The 26,356-nt window shown below is 37.9% G+C and overlaps 6 protein-coding genes and 1 pseudogene across 9 annotated transcripts; 5 read left to right on the top strand and 2 right to left on the bottom strand.

Moving 5' to 3' along the window:
- Positions 1-3,047: 3,047 nt before the first annotated feature.
- On the top strand, positions 3,048-5,234 carry LOC147275363 (purple acid phosphatase 17-like). The gene is made up of 7 exons (XM_086256182.1): positions 3,048-3,556; positions 3,798-3,954; positions 4,069-4,176; positions 4,267-4,394; positions 4,544-4,672; positions 4,798-4,865; positions 4,973-5,234. Exons 1-7 carry the CDS (start codon positions 3,368-3,370, stop codon positions 5,193-5,195), a joined length of 1,002 nt encoding a protein of 333 aa, XP_086112308.1. The 5' UTR covers positions 3,048-3,367; the 3' UTR covers positions 5,196-5,234.
- A 419-nt stretch (positions 5,235-5,653) lies between these two features.
- On the top strand, positions 5,654-8,269 carry LOC147275362 (purple acid phosphatase 8-like). The gene is made up of 6 exons (XM_086255987.1): positions 5,654-5,964; positions 7,060-7,216; positions 7,322-7,557; positions 7,678-7,806; positions 7,911-7,978; positions 8,059-8,269. The coding sequence occupies exons 1-6, from the start codon at positions 5,764-5,766 to the stop codon at positions 8,267-8,269; spliced, it is 1,002 nt and encodes a 333-aa protein (XP_086112113.1). The 5' UTR covers positions 5,654-5,763.
- Positions 8,270-8,340: 71 nt separating this feature from the next.
- LOC147275361 (alanine-tRNA ligase, putative (DUF760)) lies at positions 8,341-11,056 on the bottom strand. 3 transcript variants are annotated; one of them, XM_086255985.1, is made up of 4 exons: positions 10,938-11,056; positions 10,669-10,818; positions 9,883-10,190; positions 8,341-9,544 (listed from the first exon to the last, which is right to left on the bottom strand). In XM_086255985.1, the coding sequence occupies exons 2-4, from the start codon at positions 10,810-10,812 to the stop codon at positions 8,710-8,712; spliced, it is 1,287 nt and encodes a 428-aa protein (XP_086112111.1). In that variant the 5' UTR covers positions 10,813-10,818; positions 10,938-11,056; the 3' UTR covers positions 8,341-8,709. The 3 variants fall into 3 exon arrangements, with proteins under 3 accessions (XP_086112111.1, XP_086112110.1, XP_086112112.1); XM_086255984.1 differs by having other exon boundaries at positions 10,669-10,832; positions 10,938-11,055; XM_086255986.1 differs by lacking the exon at positions 10,938-11,056 and having other exon boundaries at positions 9,883-10,187; positions 10,669-10,915.
- A 1,032-nt stretch (positions 11,057-12,088) lies between these two features.
- On the top strand, positions 12,089-14,726 carry LOC147275360 (Ssu72-like family protein). Its single transcript, XM_086257629.1, has 4 exons — positions 12,089-12,470; positions 13,089-13,234; positions 14,281-14,399; positions 14,485-14,726. The coding sequence occupies exons 1-4, from the start codon at positions 12,256-12,258 to the stop codon at positions 14,587-14,589; spliced, it is 585 nt and encodes a 194-aa protein (XP_086113755.1). The 5' UTR covers positions 12,089-12,255; the 3' UTR covers positions 14,590-14,726.
- A 640-nt stretch (positions 14,727-15,366) lies between these two features.
- On the top strand, positions 15,367-20,553 carry LOC147275359 (extra-large guanine nucleotide-binding protein 3-like). Of its 2 annotated transcripts, none has more exons than XM_086227905.1 (8): positions 15,367-16,570; positions 16,659-16,796; positions 16,928-17,032; positions 17,135-17,320; positions 17,971-18,148; positions 19,024-19,256; positions 19,401-19,570; positions 19,654-20,553. In XM_086227905.1, exons 1-8 carry the CDS (start codon positions 15,554-15,556, stop codon positions 20,234-20,236), a joined length of 2,610 nt encoding a protein of 869 aa, XP_086084031.1. In that variant the 5' UTR covers positions 15,367-15,553; the 3' UTR covers positions 20,237-20,553. The 2 variants fall into 2 exon arrangements, with proteins under 2 accessions (XP_086084031.1, XP_086084030.1); XM_086227904.1 differs by having other exon boundaries at positions 19,021-19,256.
- A 790-nt stretch (positions 20,554-21,343) lies between these two features.
- LOC147275358 (U-box domain-containing protein 21 pseudogene) lies at positions 21,344-22,993 on the top strand (annotated as a pseudogene).
- Positions 22,994-24,512: 1,519 nt separating this feature from the next.
- Positions 24,513-26,217, bottom strand: LOC147275357 (B-cell receptor-associated-like protein). The gene is made up of 4 exons (XM_086227370.1): positions 25,902-26,217; positions 25,672-25,754; positions 24,940-24,995; positions 24,513-24,827 (listed from the first exon to the last, which is right to left on the bottom strand). The coding sequence occupies exons 1-4, from the start codon at positions 26,071-26,073 to the stop codon at positions 24,749-24,751; spliced, it is 390 nt and encodes a 129-aa protein (XP_086083496.1). The 5' UTR covers positions 26,074-26,217; the 3' UTR covers positions 24,513-24,748.
- Between the last annotated feature and the right edge of the window lie 139 nt (positions 26,218-26,356).

The raw sequence follows: 26,356 nt of genomic DNA, 5'->3' as shown, positions 1-26,356 counted from the left end.
TAAGAGAGTTGATGATCGAGCATAAACTGGATGTCACTGAGCTTTCACATCACATGGAATACCGAGACATTAAGATGTAGACCTTCCTTTGCTGCATGGCCTATAATATATATGTTAATATATAACCCCAAAATTCATTCATTATTCATCAACACTAGCTTGGATCGATCAATTGGAGAAGCCAACTGGATCGAAAATGGATCAATTCCTTCTTAATTGGCTTCTTCTTCTTCATATCTAGAGTCTAGTCTTTCAATCCCTTGTGCTTTCTTCTCATCACTTTATTGCTCACCTGACACCATATATGAAATTAACTCCTTCTTGTATTCTGTTCTTGTCACGTAACCAAATTAATTTATTTTGTTACATTATGGTACGCAAAACTAATTCATAAAACGTACATTTACGTTATTTGCTGGTCCACAGTCCACTTGTTTTTCTTGCACACATTTTATAAACATTAATTCTGTCAGGTCAGGTTTGAATTCCGGACTAATTCGGGAAAGTGGATGGAACCACCACCCCTACCTGCATTACATACACCATCACACCATGCCTTTTAAATGTTAATGTACACTCCATAATAAGTGCTTCAAGTCTTAAATATATATGGTAGACTTGGTTTAAATAAATATGCTCCACTTAATTGGTACTTCAAATTTTCAGATTGCACCATATATGTTTAATATATTATAACAGAATACCAGTATGGTTTGACAGAATAATTAATACATATGCATGTTCTTTTTTTTGACCAATTAATACATATGCATGTTCTATTGTTCTTGTTCGATCTGCACTCTAGACTCAAATTAACAAGACAAAAAGTTCCTTTCTTGAATCTTGCTCTAATTAATACCAAGAGACAAGAATTGAGAAAAAACTACTAAACTATGAAGATTAGGACTTCGAGATTCCATAAACATCTTTGTTAGTGTTTTACCATTAAAAAATGAATCATGCACCGAGTGCATGATTTCTTAATCAATTCTTTGATTTGGTTCAATGAAGTTTTTAAAAAAAATGCTAAATAAGAAAAACTTGCTTGGATTCATCCTATGACCTAGACTCGGTCCAAATTGGATCTAATGGACGCCTAAAGTGGCCCAGCCTGCCAAAGCACTGGGCCAAGACCATTGGACCAGACATATATGGCCTAACAAGGCCCAGGTTCTTAAACCCCAAACTATCAATCATGTTTTATGCTATATATTTGATTAATTAATTAGGATTGAGATTTGAAGAAAGACTTAGTTTGACATAAAGAAATTAATAAGCATTTTATTCAACCAAGAGAGAAGATGAAAACACATATATATATATGCTTATAATTAGCATTTCACTCAAACTTTTTGTTCATCAATAGGTCATTCAAACATTTCACACACCAAACTTTGTGTTTGAGGCCTACAATACAAGCACATGCCTGCTTGCTGTTGGCTTGCTTGCTACTATATATCATTTAATTGAAAGCGATATCTCATATGGTAGGGCAAACTGCATGCATGCATTACCTAACACAAGTGCAATGCAATTATGCAATATTGCTGAGACATAAATTTTTAATTTCCTTGTTAGGAACTTTTTAATGACAACTGTATGCATGCATGTCTGTTCTCTAGTTATAAAATTAATTTGAAATTTAAGAAATATAGGGTTTTGAACACAACTGCATATATATACATGCTCACATCATACCTTAAGATGACAGACATTACTTGGCATGTATTGCAGCAACAACTAATGTACATTGTAAAGTATTATATCTATTCTTTAAAATCACAAATATATATTAGAACCAAGAACTCTAATTAAACAAACAGTGTGCTTGAAAGAAAATATATACCTTGAGAGAAGGTACAATTGCCTTAGCTTCCTCCACAGTTTCAGGGCAAAGATTCTCAATCACAGCCAGCTGCACAGTACAAAGTGTGATTATGGTATACTAATTAAGGTTATCATATAAAAACAAATAAAGGAGAGAAGCGTAATTTCTTCTTTCAAATGGTATATCTGGTACATTACCTTAATTCAGCCAACTGGTATCTACTGATCGAGGACTCTTGAGTTTTACTTGTTAATTAATTAAGAATCAAACACACGTGATAAATTCTTTTTCCACGAATATTCGTTCGAATTTGGATAGAGCACAAAGAAGAAAGACATTATTTCAAGCAATTAGTGGAACAAGAAAAGACAAAAATTGACCCCACACAGAATAAGATTATGTATGACATGATTAAACTGCAACCAGAAGGTATATGTACAATATTTAGATGAATAATGCTATACTTACCACATTTCTTATACCACATTCTTATACCATCTCACGTGTCATTATTTTATTGGACAGAATTTTTCTTTTTCTTTTTGAGTTTTTATTTTTATTTTTTAGTATCCAATGTATGAATGCCATGTAAGTTGCCACATAAGGTGGTATGAAATTATGGTATAAAAATGTGGTATATCTAGCAGTACTGTATTTAGATATACCGTATCCAAGTGATCGAGGATGTATGTTTCTTGGCATCACTATAAAATTATGCTTTTTTTGGACGTAATAGCATTATGGAAAATAATTGGGCTATGGGCTTATCGGTCCTGAATTTATAAAGGCCTACTCTAGCCCAATATGGGTTTTGGGCTATGATTCCAGGTATGAGCCAATTAAACTCGTGATTCGTGAAGGCACGCACCTTTGGGCCAACCCAAAATATATGCATTATACTGAATTTAGATAAGTCCAAGTCTGAAGCGTTATGCCCTGGCATATTCTTGAGTGTCCGAGTTTAGAAAACCGGGTTCCGATATTGGGGTTTGGATGCTCAGAATATTCTAATGGTTCGAAGAGTTATGCCCTGGCATATTCGCATCTCATTATTGAATGAATCTTTGTGAATTGTGATGTATGATTATCAATTATGTAGTGCAGAATAATTGGGTCACTGCAAACCCGTTCTGTAGTCCACTGTCTTGTGGCTGCTCACTACTTTATAATCTGTAAAACAATCCGTTCTTGTTGTCTCTGTCGAACCCGGTCAAAATTTAATTAATATTTTATAAACAAGTCCAACAGTCAAGAATCATTAAGCACCAAAAACAAAAATTACAAATTTTCCAAATCGGTTGCTGGGTGAGTCTTCTGGCATACCACGTTGTAGTTTGTACCCTGAATGAGGACTAGTATTGGTAACTAATTTCAAATCATCATCATCACCATCCCCATCATCTTCATATTTATAGTAATGGTTAACTGGGCTTGTCTCCTACTTACCAACTTGTTATATGTAGAGGGCAGTGGACTGTGACCCATTACCTTGTAACATTCATCTAGTTTAGTCTCTTCTAGTCCCCAAAAGAGCCATATATGGCTGAAATATCCAGGACGACCTTGTGCTTTTTCTTGATCCTTAGCTTTGGTCTGTGTCTGGTAACTACATCTGCAGAGCTTCAGAGATTTGAACACCCCACCAAAGAAGATGGATCACTTAGCTTTTTGGTGCTTGGGGACTGGGGAAGAAGAGGAGCTTTTAACCAATCTCAAGTTGCCTTTCAGGTTCCACAACTACCTTCCACCACTTGTCCTCATTGTTATATATATTGTGCTGCTTAATTTCTTGCAATATTTCATGACAATTGATGATATTTGGTTATTTTGTGGTATAAATATGTATATATTCCATGACAATTGATAATTGTCTCTATCTCGATCTTATGTATAACTTGTTGATTGTTTCACTAATTAGTGAACCGATCACCAATGTGTTTGCTAAACAAATTTGTGACTACTTTTGTAGATGGGAAAGGTTGGAGAGAAACTTGACATAGATTTTGTGGTTTCCACGGGAGATAACTTTTATGATAATGGACTGACCAGTGAACATGACACAGCATTTGAGGAGTCATTTACCAATATCTATACAGCAAAGAGCCTGCAAAAGCAGTGGTACAGCGGCAAGTTCCTATACTCAGATGACTTATTATTTAATTGTAGTAATTGTAATATATTTGTGTTTAACTTGCACTATAATTGTTTTGTAATTCACTTTCCAATTTCCATGCATGCAGTGTTGGGCAACCATGATTACAGGGGTGATGCAGAGGCTCAACTGAGCCCCTTCCTCAGGAAAATTGATAGCAGATGGCTTTGCTTAAGGTCTTTCATTGTCAATGCAGGTGAGCGTAAGCTCTTAATTGGTAGTCTTGATCAGTTTGAGCTTAATTTTGTACATGAAACTAAAATCTATGTACTTTAATTTTTACCAGAATTGGCAGAGATTTTCTTTGTGGATACCACTCCTTTTGTCAATATGTACTTCACAAACACAGAGGACCATACTTATGATTGGAGGGGCATTAACTCTCGCAAGGCCTATATTGCAACCTTATTGGAGGTATAATTTGCTGGCTCTTTGATTTCCTTTTAGAGGATCTTATCTAAATTAATATGCTTGTATATATTCTAATTTGGAGTGAATGTGAAGCTATATAATGATATCTTTATTAATTAATAGACTGTTGGTTGTAAACTTGTAATATATAGGATGTGGAGTTGGCATTGAAAAAGTCGAGTGCAAAGTGGAAGATAGTTGTTGGCCACCATGCAATTAAAAGTGTGGGGCATCATGGTGATACAGAGGAGCTCATAAGGCAGCTTCTTCCACTTCTTCAGGTATATGTTACATATATATATGTGACATCTTCAATATGGAATTCCCAATTATTATACCCTATTGCCAAAGCAAAGGGGTTGAGCAACACTTCCTATTCTCTAAATCCTTGATGATTAAATGTTAGGCCAATGATGTGGACTTTTACATGAATGGGCATGATCATTGCCTAGAACACATCAGCGACACAAAAAGGTAATCAAGCTGGAATATATTTATAGTTTCAATTTGATGGTGTTCCTTAAATATTAATTAATTCTTAAAAAATATAAATTTGATGGTGATGATGAAACTGGTTGCAGCCGAATACAATTTCTAACGAGTGGAGCAGGGTCCAAGGCATGGAGGGGAGACATGCAGGGGTTGAACAGAGAAGGAATCAACTTCTTTTATGATGGTCAAGGCTTTATGTCTGTGCACTTGAATCCCACCCATGCAGAGATCGCATTTTATGATGTTTTTGGCAACGTTTTACATACGTGGAATGCTTCCAACCACCTGCTGCAGCTTCACTCTTCCACATGATATACATTGTTTTGTAGCCTAAGACACTGATCTGCAGAGCAGAGCTTGATATATGATTAATTGTAGCAAAGCTTTCACAAAAATTGAAGTTAATTGCATGCGATTCATTTACCAAATATGTATGTTGCAATTATTATAAGGCAGGACGGGATGGGACCCAACGTTATCACGTTTATTTTCACCGCATTGCAGTCCGCAGAAAAAGGCCGACTGCCAGATCTAAGATCTTTCCATATATCGGTGGTGGACTGGTGGGTCTACATAGCATTAGTGAATAGTGATAATTCACTTTTATTAATTTGCATCTTGTTAATAATTATTTGTAATTGCATGTCAAACACCAGAGTGTAGTAGTGGACTGGTAGTTGCATTATATATGATCGACTTAAACTAACTAATTAATGTGGTCGCTCACCTACTTAGTTAGGTCAACACCCTTATATATATACATTGCTGAAGAGTGAAGAGTGAAGAGTGAAGTAGCCAGCTAGTACTCAAATTCTCTGAGCTCTCTGTGTGTCTCACTCACTCAAACCAGCTCACTGACTCACATAGACTAATTATAATTATGCGGTTCCTCCTCTGCAGGGTGGTTTGCATAATCATAATTATAATTTGCAGTCTGTGCTTTCATCATAATTCATGTGTGTCAGCTGAGCTTCCGCGGTTTGAGCACCCGGTCGTCAAAGCCGACGGCTCACTTAGCTTTTTGGCTATTGGAGACTGGGGAAGAAGAGGTGCTTACAACCAATCTCAAGTTGCTTATCAGGTAATTTAATTCATTTTCTTCTTTAATTTATAGACAACATATATGTATGGAGTGTATATGTTTTCATCTTACAGAGTGCTTCTTCGGTCTTGGATATGCAGATTGAATTTTCTTAGTTTTCTTAACAAAGAGAGAAAAGAAAAGAAATGAATGCTGATAACAAGATGTTCAAATGAATGCATTTGCAATGCAAACACAACTTTACCTTCCTTCCCGGCCCACCTATCTTAATTCAAAGCTTCAATTATTTGATTCCATTCCACTGCACAAGCTGCTCAAGGGTCCTACTATATTTATCTTAGTATTTATTTAATTATATATAGTTTCAAAATGAATCAAATATATGGTCCGCTTAACTCCAAGGTGTTGAAGGAGTTGGTTCCGAGATGTAGCTTAAACTCAAGCACCCGAGTTCGAGTCTCCAGTTCGACTCTTGGAGCTAGGCTGCAAAGGAGGTAAAATCCCTTGTAAATCCTTTAGGCCTGGCGTGGATTACCTGCCTTTGGCCAGCCCAAGAAATTAGTTTGGTGTGCGAAAAGGCTCAATTTTTATAATTCACCTGGGACCTCTAAAATCTGATCATCGGCCTTGCTCTCTCTTTCTCTGGCACTCTGCAAGCTAATTTATAAGGTAGCTCGAGATCGAAGAGGCAGCAGTTAAGTAAATAATTAAGTAGGTGATTAATTAAGGAACAGGCTCGATGAGGTCAAATGTTGTTGGCCAGTTTGCGTGCATGGTAATGCATGAAGTTTGGTGATTGCAAATTGGACAATTTAGGCAGGCTTGAGTACTGAGTAGTGGGCACCATTTTCTTTGGATATTCCGCTGAGTAGAGGACAAACTGTGAAGAGTAACGAATGGTGCATGTCCTGAAGCCTTGTGTTCCAGCAACTCATCCTCTGCTGCTTCATGCGTGTCACCCTCTTTTAACTGCTCTCGCCCTTTTCACCTAATTAGGTGTCAAACTATCAACACCTTCATATATTTCACTCATTTATTGGATTTAACACTTTACTGGTTGCTATAAAGCCTATAATTTAACAGCTCATTAATTTAAGATAATTGAATTAATTGCGTGTTAATTGTAATTTGAAGATGGGAAAGATCGGAGAGAAATTAAGCATAGACTTCGTGGTCTCTGTTGGGGATAACTTTTATGAGAGAGGATTGAAGAGCGTAAACGACCCTAAATTTGTGGAGTCATTTACTCAAGTCTACACTGCTGAGAGCCTCCAAAAGCAATGGTATATTGGTGAGTATAATTGCAATATTGCATTGCATATATGCCTTGAACAACTCTCTAATGGCATCCAATTAGCATAGATGGCTCTGACTATGCTTATTCACTTCATTTCAGTTCTTGGGAACCATGACTACAGGGGAAATGCTTTGGCACAATTGAGTCCAGTCCTTAGGAAGCTGGACAGCCGCTGGCTTTGCCTCAGGTCCTTTCTTGTCAACTCCCAAATTGCAGACTTCTTCTTTGTTGACACCAACCCTTTAGTCGACAAGTACTTTCTTAGACAAAAGTACTACAACCATGACTGGAGAGGTGTCATTCCTAGGAAGCAGTACATCTCTAAGCTCTTGAAGGTACTCACTCCTCATCATCCTCCATCTTCTAGCTTACAACATTAATCAATTGGATCATTTCTAATTCTAGCTATGTCAAAAATACTAATTAATATGAGTTTGCCTTTGTTTTGGGAACAGGATCTAGATTTTGCATTGAGAAACTCTACAGCACACTGGAAAATTGTCATTGGACATCATACAATCAGAAGCGTAGGACATCATGGAGACACCAAAGAAGTAGTAGAGCAGATCCTTCCCATTCTTGAGGTAACTTCATATCTAGAGAGAGGAAGAGAGAATAACAACATGTTTAAGGCCAATCATGCTTTAATTGAATGGATTTTCTCATATTAATACACACTATTATTCAGGCACACAAAGTCGATGCGTACATAAATGGACACGACCACTGCTTGGAGCACCTAAGTAGCACCAATGGGTAAAAATAACCTAGCTTTTATTAGTCATATTTACAAGTAAAACAGAATTGTTTGTTAAAATCACTAGTTTTTGATGCAGCCAAATACAATTCTTCACAACTGGTGGTGGGTCAAGGGCATGGAAAGGTGACGTTAAGAACACACAAGATGGGCTTAAGTTTTACTACGATGGGCAAGGTTTCCTGTCTGCTCAACTTACACAGACTGATGCAGAATTTGCATTCTATGATGTATATGGCAGAGTTCTGCATCGTATGAATGTATCCAAGGGGATTCACAGTTCCATGTAGAGAAAGAAAGTATTAACGAGATAAGACTGTCTCATGCATCATACTTTCTTTAATAAATAAAACTACCCCTATTGTACTTGTAAGTTGTAACTTGTTATATCAATGGAAAATCGTTGTCGATCACGCAAACAAATAAATTACACAAAAGTTGATACCCTACAAACTAATTCCGACTGCAAATGAGACTTGCCGCGCTTACAGTAAAGATCCATGTAATTAAATCCTGAACTACCTACCATATTCATCCATCACATGGGTGGAAAGCTTTTTTATTACACGGACAAAGACTACATCTTCAACAGTTTATATACAGAGCAATTAGCACCAAATATTTGTATTTTTCACAAGATCTACCCTCATTATCCCATGATCTAAGCAGGTCAGTTCAGTTGTGCCTCCACCACCAAGTTTGCTATGCCAGGATCTTAACTCGTCATAACTCAATTTGTAACAAAATGGTACCTGGAATCCACATAGCTCTCAACATCCCAAAGAAAAGAACCAAAAGTCACAGCTTCCAAAACAAGTCTCTTCAAACCACCAAAGCTAATTTTGATCTGCTCATCCTTGGAGGAATCAACAGTCCCCTGAGGTGTTATAACAATATCAGGTCTTCCAAACAATGCCTCTGTGTGCTTTTCAATGATGCTAACAGCCTCTCTCGACCTAATTGTTGCATGTCGATGAAGGGTCTCTCCATCAAAAGACATCACATAGGTCCTCAAGCGGGAAGGCTTGATGGCATTACCAAAACTCCCAGGACTGATGCCCCCAGCCCAGGAAGAGACTTCAGGATGGGAAGCTGCTGCTTGCACAGACTCAACCCCACCACCAGGCCTCCTGTCCTCCCCCAAAGATTTCTCAATATTACTGTCTTCTGCACCCAGTGAATTTGGAAGGATCTTCATTGTCTTCTCAAGCTGAAACCTCTGGTCAACCCGCTTGAGGAAGTACCCATACATTACAGATGCTGCATAAACCTGGCCGACTCTGAGTTTGCTTATTTGTGCTAAAGAGGCCGAGTCACCCAACCGGTTTCCTAGGATGAGAGATAGGTGCTTCTGGATCATCTCATAGGCTTCAGGAGAGTGAAGTTGCTCGAGCTTGTCATCTTGACTTGGCCATGCGTCAACTCGGCCGGTAAGGTTTGAAGCAGTGGGGGTAATGGACGGTATCAAAGAAACATTGGCATCCATGAATTTCTGCACTACCAAAGCATACAAAATCTCTTCTAGAGCCTTTCTCCTTTCATTAGCCTTAACCTCCGCTATTCTCCTAATGATTGCAGAAGCAGTCATCAAAATGATCAATACCTCTCTCCAAAACTATAAATCTATTTAGTTGCATATAGAAAACATTGGAAGATGGGGAGGAAAAAAAAGAAAAAAACATGAAAGTTCTGTATCTTTATTTATTCTTTTTAACATCTTATTTTCAAAATTGTTAAGAGAAACTGAAATTTTCCTGGTAGAATTACACAAAAAGTTAAAACTTTTTCCTTTATTCTGATAGTTCCATAGAGCAAGAAATGTAAACTTGTAGTTCATTTTAGCGTAGCTCTTTATTTACTTAACAACACAATTCTATCACTCAATTGCAAGATTGCAACTAACCTGTGCAAAACAAGGTCGGTGCCTGAAGCAGAAGGCTCTTCCTTCTTTTGCTCAGCATCGCGGTCAGTTTGAAGCTGTTCAAGCTGTTGCTCAACTGCAGTGGGCACAAGATGTGGGTGGCTTATCATCATCTGAGAGAGGAACTGCCCAATCGGAGACTCCAGCTGAAGTGGGGCAATTGGAGCAGTAGAGCCTGTGGAGTCCGGAGTTGGCGATGCTCCTGCCGCCCTAACTACCATGCATCTCCTACTTCCAAAACCCATTCTCCTATGCCCCAACTTTGGTTGAGAATTTGAAAACTGATGCTGCTACACACGAAATCAGGTGGAATATTAGTTAAATTCTACAACTCCAAGCTCATCAGTTAAATAAACAATTCTAAAACTTGCTTCTTCTATAGACTAGCCAAACCCACAAAACCCATTCTACTGGTTGACAACTCATACTAAATTGAAATTACCCGGAACACTAAAAATTGAAGGATGCTAAATCAATATGAGCATTTTGTGCATCTATTTGTTAATATATGTATATCCTTTTTTTCTTCTTTGCAAAGATGCTAATAAATTGTTATAAACAACCAAATTGATTAACTGAAACACCAACTAAAAGTCCTGATCAAGATCGAAATTTTCTCAATTTAACAGAAACCCTAGAATTCTCGCCGACTACCAGACCAGCTGATTTATCTCAAACCATTTAGAATCATGCATATTGTATGGACCCAAAACTATCAAAACATAGTAGAAAACGCAATAGGAAAGCCAGCAAGAAGAAAAAAAATACCTTAATTGATAAGTGAAATTTGGTACCGAAACGCAGAAAATCGGGACCATTCACGGTCACAATACCCGATCTGCCCATTGATTTGGAAGGCCTGAAGGCGGCCATTGATGATTGGAGAACACTCGCTGTGGCTGCAGCTTCCATCTTCAGCTGCTAAACCAAACCTATAATTTATGATTACAATCGAAAATTCCCCACAAGAAATTGAAAGCCTGATTAGGAAAATGGGAATTGAACAGATGGGCTTGAGCAATTGTGATGGATCCTACCTTTATAGAGAGACTGTGCACGCGCGTGTGTTTACGTGTAGGGATACGTTGGCGTCTGGAATTCAAAGGTTTCTGTGGGCGTGGTGCAAATTGCAAAATTGCAAATTTTTATATTTTGTGATGCTGCTCCTTATGCTCTGGAAATATAGACAAAGCAGTGGACCAATGGTTTTTCCAAAAAATAATAAATAAATAATAATAATGTGACCAATTTTTATATTATTAATTTATTTGGCTAATCTTATGTCCAATTTTTTTTTTTTTTTTTGGTAAATGTTATGACCAAAATTTTGGACTGTTATTGTTTGTAATGAACTTGAACAAATAAATCCAAATTTGTTTTTTGACCAATTTAAGGTAAAGCTTAACCCAGAATTTTATCAATCTCATTATAAGCACTACCTTCTGTTGCTTTCCAAGTTTTATTAGTGAAAATAAGATAATGTTAAGCATATAAGGGTATCTCCATTGGTTGAGAGTGATACTCATATTGTATAGTATAGATTTTGATCTAAATAGTGCAATTGTAGTTAGAAGTAATATTATAAGTGAAAATTGTTTTGGTAAATTGAGTGTATAAGAGAAAAGTTAAATTTTACCATTATCTAAACAATGTTCATTTGTCCATGAAACGACAAGGTATGTAGTGGCAAATTCAAAAATTTATTTTTGTAAACAAGTGTTACAGAAACTTTTAAATATTAATTAACTTAATTTGCTCATTGAAATACACTCCTCCTCCCTAACTTAGGAATGACATCTTTGAGACACTTTATCAAACAATTATCATTCTTAGTGAAAAAATTTATAGGAGCTAAGCCTAATTGTAAGAGAAAATAAATATTAAACTGTCTGATAGTTTTTAGTCGACATAACTCGTAAGATCTTTCTAGTCGATACAGCGTTAGTCTTTGGAATATATCTAGAATGATACCAAGGATAGAGAATTGAAAGAGATTGAAAATCAACTCTTTGTTTTGTTGGGGCTCTGGCCTCCATTAGTCTAATAGTTAATACGTTACGCGTCCCAATTTGATTGGAGCTTTCTTTTTGTGGCTCTACATTTTATAACATTGGAAATAATTCTGAAATTAAAGATCGGTTTTCTCAAAAAAACAAAAAAAATCCGAAATTTTTAGTAGCAAGAGGCATTAGTGAAATTATTGAAAATAGAAGGGAGGTTTGCATAATTTCAGGTTTTCAGCCAAGCAGCTGCAGTTTTCTTGTCTCGTGAATAAACCCCAGCCCGAACCCCAGGGCCTTAAACGTCGTCGTCTTGGTGGTCTTGTCTTTTGTTGGTTTCAGTAGTTCACCTACCATGAAGTTCCGGTACGCCATGGTGTGTTCGTCGAACCAGAACCGAAGCATGGAGGCCCACTCGCTCCTCAAGAGGCAAGGCTTCGACGTCTCCTCCTACGGCACTGGAGCCCACGTTAAGCTCCCTGGTCCTTCCCTCAGAGAACCCAACGTTTACGACTTTGGAACTCCTTATAAGCAGATGTTCGACGATCTCAGGCGAAAAGACCCAGAACTGTATCCTCCTCTTAACTTCTTCTTCAATTTCATTCTTTTGGGTTTTTGGAATGCTTGATTGGAACTTGTGGGTCATATCAATTGTCTCAATCTAAGCAATTCTTGATTTTTTTTAATTTTTAATTTTGGCTCTGTATGATCTTTTTATTTGCTTTTAGTTCTGCTTGCAATGGGTTAACAGAAAAGAAGAAGAAAATCTGTAAGACTTGCTATTGGTATTTTTGTGCGAACCTTAAGTTGAATAGATAAGTTGGGTGTCCTTATGCTGGACTAGTATGTATGCAACTAAGATTATAGGCTCAAAAGTTCAAAACTTAAATTTATTGGCAATTTTTAAGTGTACAATCTGATAATATCTGTGTAATGAACTTATTCTGGTGGTTTTTGCGTGTAATTTGATTTTGGATTGACATGTATATCGGAGAGTATAGAATAGTTAAACACTGTCCAGAACTCTTGATAGATAGCTTTGAGTAGAATGCTTGAGTTTTGTAGGATGTGTGGATTGAAGTGTGTGTGTGTGTGTGTGTGTGTGTGCGCGCCTGCGCGCGTGCATACTCTACATTCTAAACCATGTTTTATTTTAAAGCAAAGTGAACCTTAACAACAAGAGTACAGTTACAAGCGTAATGGCATTTTGCCTATGCTTAAAAGAAACTCGGCAGTCAAATTGGCACCTCAGCGGTGGCAAGACAATGCTGCTGATGGTTCCTTTGATGTGGTATTCACATTCGAAGAAAAGGTTTTTGATATGGTTGTTGAAGGTCAGTAATTCTCCCTTCTCCTATTTATGGCTTGCATCATATGGATTTCAATGATATAGTACTGCCAAATCAAATAATTGAATGTTGTTCATTCTGTTGCTATTATTTGTTTCTCGGCAGTCTTCTTCTACTAAGCAATATGAATTGCTTGTAGAGTTGTTCTCAATTCCCTTAAGAATATCTGTCTTAGACCTTTATTACTATATTCTAGCAGTACAATGACCTGATACGATGGGCAAGTTAACTTAAGCTCCTAAGTTGTAGCCATATAATTCCTGTCAGCTCAAGCATTACTAGTGATGGTAACAGAAACATAAACAGGACAACAATTGTGTTAAATTGGATATTTTTGTCAAGGGTGAATAGTAAGAAAATAAGAAATTTGGAGCTTAATGGTTCCAAATCCAATTATAACTGATACACACAACAGAACTGCTGGTGTTAAAATTTTGAACTTTTTAGGATTGTGTTAAAGCTATAGCTAGAGACTAGAGACTGGAGTAGAAAATTGAAATGTGTTAGCTTGAGACAGCTTTGCTGTAAACTTGGAGATACTTTTTCAAGAAAATTCCATGGGTGTTGAGGGACTCTTCTTATGCTTAAAAGATGGCAATTTGATAACTTAATGAGACAGGGTGTTGCTCGGATTTCTCTATGGGTTTGATTTCATAATCTGCCGTTTGAATATCTCAAAATCAATCTTTCCCTTGAAGTCGTTTACTTTTGTTAAATAATCTAATGGTTTAAGGTTCTTTGATAAAATTGAAAAGTTTGGTTTTCTAGAGTTCTTTTTCTTTTAATTGGGGACTTTTGACTTTATACTTCTGCCTTTGTGTTGGTTATCTATTCAGAAAATGAATAATAATCACGTACATTTTAGTTTTGAACAGTCCTAAACTTTCACAGAAGGTCTGAAAATTGCAGCACCATTTGCTTTTTTTGTTTATGTTTTAATTTTATGATAATCTATGAAGAACTATGCAGTGAATCTAACTTGAAGTAGCCATCTTTGTTTGCTTGTCTGACCCCTCTGCAACAATGTATAGATCTTAACAACCGGGACCATGTTCTTAGGAAGTGTGTACTGATAATCAACTTGGAGGTAAAAGATAACCACGAGGAGGCAGCTGTAGGAGCTCGTCTTGCTTTTGATCTTTGCAATGAGGTCTGTATTTATGGTTGCACTAATTGTCAATAAACCTATAATGCAAAGTACTGATATATATGTTATTGTTGATTCTTTTGCCTAGATTGAAGCAACTGCTGAGTCATGGGAGGATTCAATTGATGATGTTCTGACTGGTTTTGAGAACAAGCATCGGCGGAAGCTCCTGTATAGCATCTCATTTTATTGAAACTCTGCTGTTAGGAAAATTTCCAACAATCAATACCGTTGTTGTTAATTTATGTGATTAACCACTAATTGTTCTCCTAATATGTAAAATTATTGCTTAAACTCCAATTTCAATACAAGTTGAGCATCAATTTTGCATGGAACAATCCCATTTCAACAAAAGACTATGTTCTTGCGTGAGGTTTTTGATTTTTATGCTACCTTTGTCCATCAGTAAGTACCAGTTTGAGATGCAATATATGAGCTGTTATCAGATTTGTGCACTTAAACTTATCATCAGTGGTTGCTGCAAAAGATGGAGGGATGGAAATTGCATTAGGAAGGCTGTGTTTTTGGGTTGCGCAACAAAACAATTCTGATGGCATTGATGTCTTTAGAAGGGGTTAATGCTGTTCATTGTATTGATGCATACTGTGTTAACAATTTTTTTTTTTTGGAAATTAGCGTACTTTAAAGGCTGCAAACAATTCAAGTTGCTTATTTACCAAGAAAAAAGAAACAATTCAAGTTGCTTCGCAATTTCGCATCCCATTTTAAGAGAATGAATAGGGAAAATATAAAATTTCACTAACAGATGGCTAATGATTGTTTCTAGAATGTAAATTCAGAGATAAATAAATTGCAGCAGTTGAAAAAATAAAAGGAAAATAACAGCGAGAAAGAATCAAAGAAGTAACAAAACTAACTCACGTGACCTCACGTGACGCGTACAAACTGATTCAGTCTTTGACACGCCAAAACTCAATTTTACTCTGTGAGGAATCAACTCCTGTCGGGGAAGATAAAAGCCTCCCTTCCATTACTATTTGTAAACCAAATCTTAAAATTCTCATCATCGTTGACAATTTGAACTCTTTTCTTTCTGCCAACTTCCCCGAACTACTCTTTCACACTTTGAGTTGATTTTGTCCCGGATTTTCTCTCCTTTCTCCGAGCTTTTTCTCGGGAACCAAACAGCCCCCCATATGGCTTCGGAAACAGAGGGCGAGAAAAGCTGGGAGGACCTCCTCCGAAAGATGCTACCTGCTGGCGCACCATTGCCAGACGAAGACCACCTGGACTACTCAATCGCACTCGAATACGAAGGCCCTCCGCTGCCCTACGACGTCCCCAAGGTTGATCCACTTCACATCAATTCTTTTGACACTTCTTCAATAGTCTCGGTTTCGGTTCCGGACTTGTCTTCGATTCCGGACCTTTCTTCGATTCCGGTAGCTGTGCCGGTCGGCCAGAAGCTCTCGCGGTTCAATCGCGTCAGGAACGGTGGCGTCAGCAGGGCGTCGTCTTCGGTTTCAAATACCCAACTTGAGTTGCAAAGCAGGGAAAGATCGGAATCCGAAGGAGTAGAGGAAGGTTTGAGCTCTGAATTGTCAGTTCAAGACTCGAATTTGGAGCAAAAACCGACCGCCACCGGAGCAAAGATTGTGACTTTCAATACGCCAAGAGATTCGGAGAACGAAGACAACAACGATAACGACGGTGATAGGATCTCGTCGCCGCAGTCAAGCGCCGCCGAGGCAATGGGGTCGCCGGTGGCTTGGGCTTCGCCGCCTGGGAGCCGAGCCAATAAGAGAGGGATTTGCAGTAGGTGTGGAAAAGGGAATAGATTGAAGGAGAGGGAGTGGTGTTTGGTATGCGACTCCAAATACTGTAGCAATTGCCTACTGAAGGCGATGGGGTCGATGCCAGAGGGGCGTAAGTGTGTGAGCTGCATTGGGCAGCCGATAGACGAGTCGAAAAGGTCGAGTTTGGGGAAATGTTCAAGGATCTTGTCAAGGGTTTGTAGCCCTTTGGAGATTCGGCAGATAATGAAAGGCGAGAAGGAGTGCGCTGCGAATCAGCTTCGGCCCCAGCAGTTAGTTGTGAATGGGAGGCAGTTGAGGGAAGAAGAATTGGCTGAGATTTTGGGCTGTGAAATGCCTCCTCAGAAGTTGAAGCCTGGGAGGTATTGGTACGATAAGGATTCGGGACTTTGGGGAAAGGTGGGTTTGAAATGGATTAGCATTTGACATTTGATATTTGTGTACTGTGTTTATGTTTTTATGTTTACTTCTGTGCATTTGATTTCAGGAGGGAGAGAAGCCTGATAAGATCATTAGTTCCAAACTGAATGTTGGGGGTAAGCTTCAGTTCGATGCTAGCAATGGGAACACCAAAGTTTTCATGAATGGCCGAGAGATCACAAAGATTGAGCTTAGAGTGTTGAAGGTATGCTCGCAATGACTACCCAAAATAAAAACTTATTAATATGGAGCTGCTTGAAATTTTCTGACGGCTTCATAATTTATTTGATTACAATATAGTGGACCTTATCTTTTACCTTTTCACTTGCTATTCAGCTGGCCAAAGTGCAGTGCCCTCCAGATACTCATTTCTGGGTGTATGATGATGGATCCTATGAGGAGGAAGGTCAAAATAACATAAAAGGGAATATATGGGGAAAGGTTCTTTCTAATCTGTTAATATTGGAATAATTGTTTTCAAATTTCGACAAATGATTTTGAGTCGAATTTTTATATAGTTGCTGTTTGATTTTTGGTAGGCAGGCGTCCACCCGTTTCATTTGTTCATTATTCTCATTGCCTGTACCATCTGGTAATCAACATCGGGCAAAGGAAGATCCTACGACACCTTCAAGTAGGTCAGTCCCTGAATATTTGGAACAGGGAAGAGTTCAGAAACTTCTGTTATTTGGCTTGGAGGGATCTGGAACTAGCACCATCTTCAAGCAGGTATATTCTACATTTTACTGCTTTTTTGCCAGCTTCCTCAAGTATGTGTAACGTAGAATTCCCTTGGGTGCCCCCATTAGCACGCCAGCATCAAGAGTTAGCATCGACTGGCTTCATCACGTGTTTGGTGCCTAAAGCAAATGCTCGTTTGTTTAGCTTTCAACAATCAAATGTTTTAAGATTTAAGTTGTTCACTTAATACAAATGGGAAGTTAATAGTTGCATATACCTTGTCTTGACATATCCATCAATTGGCAATTAAAGGTGTTTCCCTTACTGTGATAATAAACCTATCTTATCTTTCTATTTGTCATTATGTGGTGTGCAATCTTCTATTGAAACTGGTGTCGAATTGGAACTTGGATTGTTCGATAAAACCTTGCCAAGAGCATGGTGCATATTTTAATGTGCCAACTTCCCTTTTGCGGATTATCAAACTGATAGCTGGAGATCCGTTAGTGAAATACCCCTGGGGGGGGGGGAGGGGGGGGGGGGTGCTAGCTTTTGTTTTGCTCGTTTTTTTTATTATTGTTTTTTTTTTTTAATCAGAAGCTTGATTTATTTGCATGGGTATGACTAAATATCTTGTTTTTTCAATTGTATTACTTTTTAAAAATGCCTTGGTTATCCTTCTTTTTTCCATGTAACAGGCCAAATTTTTATATGGGAACAAGTTCACTCCCGAAGAGCTGCAGAACATCAAGCTCATGATTCAAAGCAATATGTACAAGTATCTAAGTATATTACTTGAGGGCCGAGAACGCTTTGAAGAAGAAGCTTTGACGGAGAATAGGACTACTCCAGGGGCTGCAGAAGAGTCTGAATCAGGTCTGTATTTATTTAAATACATGACTTCTATTTTCTCCTTTTTCTGATGGCAACATTGTTCTTTGATTAAGTTGAAGCTAAGGTAGGTAGCTATTTGTTATGTCCATCTTTGCAACATCTTTTCTAGATCCAAGTTTTTTGTGTATGAGTTTGTACTTAGCCAAGCAATCATATTTTTGCTCTTTGCTATATGGGAAAAGCTTTTAGGTCATCAATAATGATTTTCCTCTTGTCATTTGCGAAAGGCTTTGAAACTGAAAAATATTATATTTGGTTTGGATTGCTTGGGTTGGTTCAATATTTATACCACATGGATTTTGGTGGCTCCTAATATGGATAAATTAATTTGGTCATGTCAATAGGCATTGTCTACTTATGTCACTGCATTTAATTCTACTTTAAATACAGTTACCTGGCACAGAGCTGTATTTATTTGTTTCTTTATTTTCTGTATTATTTTTTTTTCTTTTCTTTATTTTCTTTAATGGGTGGCTGTAGCTGTGAGTTTAACCTTACTCTTACTCTGATTCTCTGCTGCTGTTGTTGGTCAACTATTTCTTTTTGGTAGAATATAGTAATCAACACGGCGGCTTTATGCATATCATTTTATTTCTGTTCCAAGTTGTGTATACACAAGGGAGTGGATTCAACGTGATTAGTCTTATCTTATGTCAGACATAATTGCAAACAAAAAATAAACTCATAGCTGTCCTTCTGTCATTAATATTAATGAATTCTCCTACTGATTGAAGAGGGAAAATGTTTAACATGTTATTAGAGATGTAGAACAATTTGCTTATTTGGTTTTCTGCTTGTAGGCTTGAATGAACCTTAAGCAGTGGTTGACTGTGAAATGAATTTATGTGAAACAGTAGTTGATGAAAGTGAGCAATGCATCTATTCAATCAACCAAAGGTTCAAGCACTTTTCTGACTGGTTACTGGATATCATGGCAACGGGAGACTTGGATGCATTCTTCCCTGCTGCAACACGTGAGTATGCTCCTATTGTAGATGAAGTGTGGAAAGATTCTGCCATTCAGGAGACTTACAAAAGGAGGGAGGAATTACATTGTCTTCCTGAAATTGCCAAATATTTCTTAGATCGGGTTAGTCGTACCTCGTTGTGGCCTTACATATTTTGGCTCCACCTTTTTTCAGATTAGTTTTTATTTTGGTCCATATTGGATCTTTTTACTCATTCGTATAATCATTTCACCCCTCATGGATGTTTGGTGTTTCATTTTCAACAGGCTATAGAAATATCAAGTAATGAGTATGAGCCTTCCGAGAAGGACATTTTATATGCTGAGGGAGTTACTCCAAGCAATGGCCTTGCCTTCATGGAATATTCATTTGATGATAGAAGCTCCATGTCTGAGCTATACAATGAAAGCTATGAATGCCCACCTCCCTTGACCAAGTAAAACCTTCATTCTTCACTCCTTACTTTTTGGCTTTCCCCAAAACCATCAATCTGCTTCTCACTGGGTTTTCTTGTCTCAGGTATCAACTAATTCGCATTAGTTCCAAGGGACTGAATGATGGCTGCAAATGGCTGGAAATGTTTGAAGACGCGAGGGCAGTGATATTTTGTGTTGCCTTGAGTGACTACGATCAAATGTGGGCCTGCAGTAATGGTCTTCTTTATAATAAGATGCTGGCAAGCAGAGATTTGTTCGAGAGTTTGGTGAGTCACCCTTGTTTTAGAAACACCTCATTTGTGCTTTTGCTGAACAAATATGATGCCTTTGAAGACAAGATAAACCAGGTTCCTTTGTCAGCTTGTGAGTGGTTCAAGGACTTCAGCCCTGTTAAGCCCCACGGTAGTAATCAGTCTCTAGCACAACAAGCATATTATTATGTGGCAGTGAAATTCAAAGAGCTCTATTCCTCCATAAGTGGTGAAAAGTTGTTTGTGGCACAAACCCGAGCTCGGGAGGGTACCTCGGTTGATGAGGCATTCAGGTACATAAGGGAGGTCCTTAAGTGGGATGAAGAAAAGGATGATAATTTTTTTGGAATACCTGCGGATGACTCATTTTACGATACGGAAATGAGTTCTTCTCCATATGTCAGGCAGGAATGAATCTACTGTTCTACTTAGCTTTGTGCTACACGTACCATTGGATTCGCTGATAGAATGATGAGTAGCGAACTCTGTTAGGCTGGATTGATTTCTTTCTTTCTTTTTTCTTCTACTTCTCCTTGTTTTTCAGGCTGGAATTGTTTTAAAACTTAAGCCTAATTTGTTTTCAAGGTAGCATATCTTTTGCCAATCTTGCTGATTAGGTACATGATCAAAATTGATTTGTAAAATAATCTCATTTTGACAGAGTTTTTTTCTGTACAGTATTCAAACATGAATAAAAGTAACTTCTGAGGTTTTAGGTTAGAATCTTTGGTTGATTCGAATTAACCTGTATTTTATGGTGCTTATATTAGTTTTTCAAATAAATGTAATGAGAGTTTGTATTGTGCATTTAACATAACTCGTTATGCTTTGGACTTGGCCAACTAATCCTTCAACCCACAAGAAAAGAAAAGCACTCAAAGTCAAAACCTACTAAAAAGAAGGCAGCTGAATGAGAGATGAGGGTAGGACTCGTTCTTACAAAGATTAAAAAAAGAACCCAAAGAAAGACTTGCAAGTTGTAAGTTTAATAAAAAATAATAAAATATAATAAGACTTGCAAGAAATAAAATTTAAGGGAGCTGGGATATCGGTCTTGTTCGTCATCTCTGATTCAGAGAAAAAAGAAATCTTGGTCAACGCTTCAAAACCTCATTACTCAATTACTCATACATAACCCCTCAAGTCCTTACCCAGCTCAGACTCAGCTCACATCATAATTCTAAAACATAAATTCGTTTACTAATTGGTTCATTTGATTCCGAGCCAGAGGAGCTTACTTTTACCATTTCCCCCCCTTTGACGGTTGGATTATAAACATTCAAACCTTCAACGGTCAACATTCAAATCCTAGTATTCCCTATTACTAAAAAGCCCCTCTGTCTCTTGATCAACTTGATTACTTTCCTATTAAATTCTCTGCTACTACTCTATGGTATGTACCACACGGTCTCAACTTTGAACAAACCAACACCGTGTGTGAAAACCTGAAAGTTGTACTTCATTAGGACAACATACTATATAAACCCCACATCTCCCACCTATTTTTCACAAACAAAAACAACAACAGCAACAACAACAACAACAACAACAACAACAAACAGCTTCTGTAGCTTTTACCTCTATCTTATTGCTTTAGTTTCTGAAATCTGTAACACCAGCACTAGTACTAATTATGGTTTTGGGTTGGAGAAGAAGGAAAACCGGGCACCGCGCCGCGAAAGAGAAGGCTGGTGCAGGCAACCTCGACCTGGAGCTGCTCATCCCAAACCATTTCCTCTGCCCAATATCTCTTGACTTGATGAAGGATCCTGTTACATTATCTTCCGGGATCACCTACGATCGACAGAGTATCGAGACGTGGCTCGAAGCAGGGAATTTCACGTGCCCTGTAACAAATCAGGTCCTAAGAAACTTTGATCGGATTCCCAACCGCACTCTCACAAGAATGATTCAAGAATGGTGCACTGACAATCAGCACTATGGCATTGAACGTATCCCAACACCCAGAATTCCCATCATGCCTCTTGAGGTCTCGGAGATTCTCTTTAGTGTTGCAGCCTCTGCTCGACGTCTGGACCAACCTGGCTGCTTAGAATGTGTGCACAAGATCAAGAAATTGGGGGCCGAGAGCGAACATAACAAGCGCTGCCTCTTGGAGAATGGGACGGCCTCTGTTCTCGCTGCTGCATTTGATTCTTTTGCAAGTCATTGTTTAAAAAGAAATGTCAATGTGTGCGAAGAAATATTGTCTGCGCTGAGTTGGATGTTTCCTTCAGGACTTGATGAGGAAGCCCAGAAATTCTTGGGATCTCGTGCTTCGTTGCATTGCATGGTTTGGTTTCTCAAGAGCGGCAGTGATCTCTCCGCGAAGCAAAATTCTATTCTGGCATTGAAAGAGCTTCTTGGTTGTGATCCGAAACATGTTGAGGCATTGGCAGAGATTGGTGGAGTCAATCAGATACTGTTCGAGTTCATCAGAAACAAAATTTCTCCGACGATTACCAAAGCCTCTCTAATGGTAATCTTCTACTTGGTTTCATCATCTTCTTCTAGCTGTGAGAAGATCAAATCAGCATTTTTGGAGATGGGTTTGGTGTCCATTTTGGTAGAGACTCTTGTTGACTCTGAAAGGGGCATAAGCGAGAGGGCTTTGAGGGTTTTGGATAGTCTTTGTGATTGCAAAGAAGGGAGGGAAAAGGCCTATGCTAATGCTCTGACTATACCAGTCTTGGTGAAGAAAATTTTAAGGGTATCAGAAATGGCGACTGAGCATTCAATTTCTGCTATTTGGAAGCTCTGTAAGTGTGCTAGTAGGCATGAAGAAGAAGAAGAAGAAGAAGAAGAAAGAGTTCTGGTTGAGGCCCTTCAAGTTGGTACCTTTCAGAAGCTCTTGTTAGTTTTACAGGTTTGTTGTGGTGATGATCACACAAAGGAGAAAACAACCGAGCTTTTGAAACTGTTGAATCCTTACAGAGCTGGGTTGGAATGCATTGAGTCTGTAGATTTCAAGAGTATTAGAAGATCATATTGATTTTATTCTTTTTCATGAGAAAATGTATTCTTTCTGCTAATTCTTAATTTTATAGTCATTCTTATTTCATTAATTTGGTGAACTTATTCATGGTAACATTAATTTGTTGTCCAGAGTTGTAATACAATGGGGCAAGTGGAATTGGAAGTAAAATAAGGTTTCCAATGATTCTTTTCACATGTCACAGTATTGATAGCTTACTGAATTTTCAGCCTGCCTGTTTGATTAAATTTCAATGTTTATGCAAGCTTTGATGGTATTAGTATGAATGCTTGTGTCCTTAAGATGTCACGTCAGCTTGGCATGGCTATATCAATTAAGTCATGGAGGCATGGAGCAGTGATGGTTTGATCATTGATGTGTATTTCCAACATGGCTTGGAAAAATGTGCTGTAGCTAGTCACCTTTGCCAAAAAAATCACATGATCAAACATGTCCACTCATTTTGGGCACCTGTTTTGAACTAACAAAAACTTCATAAACGTTATTTTCTTCAAATAAGGACCTGGCTACTTCATAGATTAGATGCTACCTACCATACAAAGACTGGAAGTGCGCGGTAACCTCAAAAATCATGGGAATTAAGTTGGGAACATATGACCACGACAAGCTGTCAATCAGTCAATGTATTGCTACACATTTGCAATGTGTTTTTCTGTTCAATCTTTTCATGAGATAAGTGGGAAAGGGCCAGGATAGCAGTCTTATTCGGCATATATAAAACAAGGGCAAAACTTGGGTTAGCTACCTTTTCTAGATCCCTAAATTAAGAAAATCCCGAAATTGATACTAAATTCATGACCAATCTCATACGTCTTACAAAAATAGAACAAAAACCCAAGCATTCTCGTACCTTGTGCTACAAGAATGAAAATGTTACTTAATTCCAGCGGCTCCCTTTTGAACAAAAAGAAAATTCCAGCGGTTCCTCACAAAAAAAAAAAAATGATAATAATAATAATAATGAAAGAGGAATACTTCATCGTCATCATGGAGTCGATGCATATTATTCTTGACAAACTTGAAGAGCAATTGTCATGAAACGAAAGCGTGTGTTTGTTTGATCTTTAAGTTTCATTCGCGGTTGGCCAAAAGAAAAGTTGCATTCGCGGGAATAAAACATTAAAAAAATATGCATCATATGATGAGAATATGACATTTTAGTGTTCAGATGGTCAATGCAGGTAGTGCGATACCAAGTCTACATTGCAATTCATACCAAATCCCATACTTGTCTCCTCCTTTTGACACAACACAGAATCAAATTCTTTGATTTTCTTTCAGTTCTCTAGCGCCTGTAGCTTCCTTAAACGTTATACACTTATACCATACTTGACGTGAATAACACTTTGGGATTTATGCCAGGTCAAAATCTTATTCATATAAACTGTGCATAACAGACCCAAGCCCCAAACAAATATCAGTCATTAAGAATTCAATATGCCCTCAGTGGTAAGAGACCAAGGTCCTTCTCATTCGACCCCACTTGCATTCCTGGACCTAAATTTTATGTCATATATTTCCTTCAGGACTATCACCCATGATTTTGAATGTAGGGGAGCCAATTGCAATCCCCAAGAAAGATCGAGGGTAGCCTCTGTAAATATATTTAAACAATGAAAATTTTGAAAGAACTAGGGGTGGGTACTGGGTAGAGTAATTCCTCGACAAATACAGGCAGGATCAAAACTCCAGTCATGGCCAAATTTCTAAGCACTCATAATTGTCATAGTTTTCATATAACGTAGAAAATCAAGTACATTGAGCTACAAGAAAAATGTCGCAGAAACACATACTAGATGACTACAGATTGTAAACACACAATTCCAAAGCATTACAGTATACTAAAAGTAACATCGGTTTGCCATTTATGATGAAAAAATATGAACTCAGCTGTTTCCACTTCCAAAGAAGAGTATATATTGGAAAATCTACTACTGGTCCTTGTACCTCTTCTCTGCTTCCTCTAAGCTTTGAATATCCTTGTAAAACTTACAGATGCGAAAAAGACACCTGCGCCCACATTTGTAGATTAGTATCAAACCACAATAAATCAAGCTGAGGCTTCAAAGTTCCATGTTTAATTAAAGAAAGGTAAAGGCATTCAATCACAGGATCAACGTACCAGTAAAGAATACATGCTGAAGCACAAAGAATTACATTCCTTTCAGCCTTGTGGATCTGCATGGCATAATGTTCGCAATAAAGTGTGTCAAGAATAATAGCATTTAAAATGTATAGAGACAGAACTTGCATCTTTCACTTCCCCTTATGCAAACAATTATGCAATCATTAGACTGGGCTTGCCAGCTCTTCTATCATCAAACCAAATCAAATATGATAAGCCTCATCAAACTATGTGAATGGAGGAAAAGGTGGTAAATACAGTTTCCATTCATGAAGGGTTTCGAGGACAACGTAATTCCAGCTTCCCTTCCCAATTTGCAAAAACACTGAAACCTTCCTTGTTCAATCTACTCTAAAAATGTCACCAACTATCTAATACCACCATAAAGTGTGAATTAATGAAACATGACTTGGTCAAGAAACAGGTATGTCTTATTCAGAGTTATGATTTTGAGAAACATAATTATCAATTTATTGATCACCCAGAGGTCCTTAAAATTAATTTTGCTTTATTCTATAATGAAGTCATTAAACAGCATTACTACTATTAGTCAATGGGGAATTGGAAGCATTAGGGTCTCATCAAATTGAACTTTGCCTTTGTTATATAAAATCTTTTAAATATTTCATCCGGCTCACTAAAAGCTTAAAGGAATCAACTTAATTAAAGATTGGAAATCTATAAGAAATTAAAATGAAAAAAAAAAATAGTGAAAATAGTGAAACTGACGGATTTTTCAGAACGGTCTCGCTCAGCAGCGGTGCAGATCTCAGAGGTACACATCAAGCGGTGCTCATTCTTCCAATATATATCTACAAGGAATTCAACAAAGAAAAAAAAAAAAAAAAAGCAAAATCAAAATCAATGCCCTAAAAAATAAATAAAAATTTCGTTCTGAAATTGCTATTGGAAGAAAGGCATGCAGATCGCTGAAAGAAATAAAAAGAAAGAGATCAAACCAAGAAGCTGAAAGGCGGCGAAGGGGACGATGAAGAGGGCAGGTTGGAGGATGAGAGAGACCAAAGACACCAAACGATTCTTCAGGACCTTCGGCGAAGGAATGGTTAAGATGAAGGCTAAGGCTGCCTCTGCTGCCACTATGTACGTCAGTATCATCCACTGCAACGCCATTTCCTCTGTTGATCTCCTTCTCAAATATTCGATTGCTTTCTTTCTTTGATTTCTTTGCTTAATTTGGTACTTGCTCTGTTGCTCAATGTGTGATGTGAATGCTGCTGCTTGCCTTAATCTCCAAGCACCTCTTTCGTTTGCTGAGACCAGCATTTACTACTCAGCGTGTCGGATCAGACACTTGCCCAGGCCGCAGCCCAAAACCAATACCTCGGCCCATATAATAATATATATGGGCCACTCCTATTAAAGCCCAAAACCAATTTCCAACTATGGCCCTAAC

This window comes from Dryas octopetala, chromosome 9 (assembly GCF_963921425.1).
Source record: "Dryas octopetala chromosome 9, drDryOcto1.1, whole genome shotgun sequence".
Taxonomy (NCBI): Eukaryota; Viridiplantae; Streptophyta; class Magnoliopsida; order Rosales; family Rosaceae; genus Dryas; species Dryas octopetala.
The sequence above is the reverse complement of the archived record's forward strand: the minus strand, read 5'-3'. Positions and strand labels throughout refer to the sequence as shown.

Excerpts from the sequence above, each read along its gene's own strand:
- LOC147275361 (XM_086255985.1), bottom strand. The coding sequence starts at position 10,812 with ATGGAAGCTGCAGCCACAGCGAGTGTTCTCCAATCATCAATGGCCGCC. Across the intron at positions 10,191-10,668 it reads AATTTCACTTATCAATTAAG|CAGCATCAGTTTTCAAATTC; the intron begins GTATTTTTTTTC and ends TTTCGTGTGTAG. Across the intron at positions 9,545-9,882 it reads ACCGACCTTGTTTTGCACAG|GAGAATAGCGGAGGTTAAGG; the intron begins GTTAGTTGCAAT and ends TGCAATCATTAG.
- LOC147275362 (XM_086255987.1), top strand. The coding sequence starts at position 5,764 with ATGCGGTTCCTCCTCTGCAGGGTGGTTTGCATAATCATAATTATAATT. Across the intron at positions 7,558-7,677 it reads ACATCTCTAAGCTCTTGAAG|GATCTAGATTTTGCATTGAG; the intron begins GTACTCACTCCT and ends TTTTGGGAACAG. Across the intron at positions 7,807-7,910 it reads AGATCCTTCCCATTCTTGAG|GCACACAAAGTCGATGCGTA; the intron begins GTAACTTCATAT and ends ACTATTATTCAG.
- LOC147275359 (XM_086227904.1), top strand. The coding sequence starts at position 15,554 with ATGGCTTCGGAAACAGAGGGCGAGAAAAGCTGGGAGGACCTCCTCCGA. Across the intron at positions 16,797-16,927 it reads TTGAGCTTAGAGTGTTGAAG|CTGGCCAAAGTGCAGTGCCC; the intron begins GTATGCTCGCAA and ends CTTGCTATTCAG. Across the intron at positions 18,149-19,020 it reads TGCAGAAGAGTCTGAATCAG|TAGTTGATGAAAGTGAGCAA; the intron begins GTCTGTATTTAT and ends TATGTGAAACAG.
- LOC147275357 (XM_086227370.1), bottom strand. The coding sequence starts at position 26,073 with ATGGCGTTGCAGTGGATGATACTGACGTACATAGTGGCAGCAGAGGCA. Across the intron at positions 24,996-25,671 it reads GAGACCGTTCTGAAAAATCC|ATCCACAAGGCTGAAAGGAA; the intron begins GTCAGTTTCACT and ends TATGCCATGCAG. Across the intron at positions 24,828-24,939 it reads TCAGCATGTATTCTTTACTG|GTGTCTTTTTCGCATCTGTA; the intron begins GTACGTTGATCC and ends ATGTGGGCGCAG.
- LOC147275363 (XM_086256182.1), top strand. The coding sequence starts at position 3,368 with ATGGCTGAAATATCCAGGACGACCTTGTGCTTTTTCTTGATCCTTAGC. Across the intron at positions 4,395-4,543 it reads ATATTGCAACCTTATTGGAG|GATGTGGAGTTGGCATTGAA; the intron begins GTATAATTTGCT and ends TGTAATATATAG. Across the intron at positions 4,673-4,797 it reads AGCTTCTTCCACTTCTTCAG|GCCAATGATGTGGACTTTTA; the intron begins GTATATGTTACA and ends ATTAAATGTTAG.
- LOC147275360 (XM_086257629.1), top strand. The coding sequence starts at position 12,256 with ATGAAGTTCCGGTACGCCATGGTGTGTTCGTCGAACCAGAACCGAAGC. Across the intron at positions 13,235-14,280 it reads TTTTGATATGGTTGTTGAAG|ATCTTAACAACCGGGACCAT; the intron begins GTCAGTAATTCT and ends AACAATGTATAG. Across the intron at positions 14,400-14,484 it reads CTTTTGATCTTTGCAATGAG|ATTGAAGCAACTGCTGAGTC; the intron begins GTCTGTATTTAT and ends TCTTTTGCCTAG.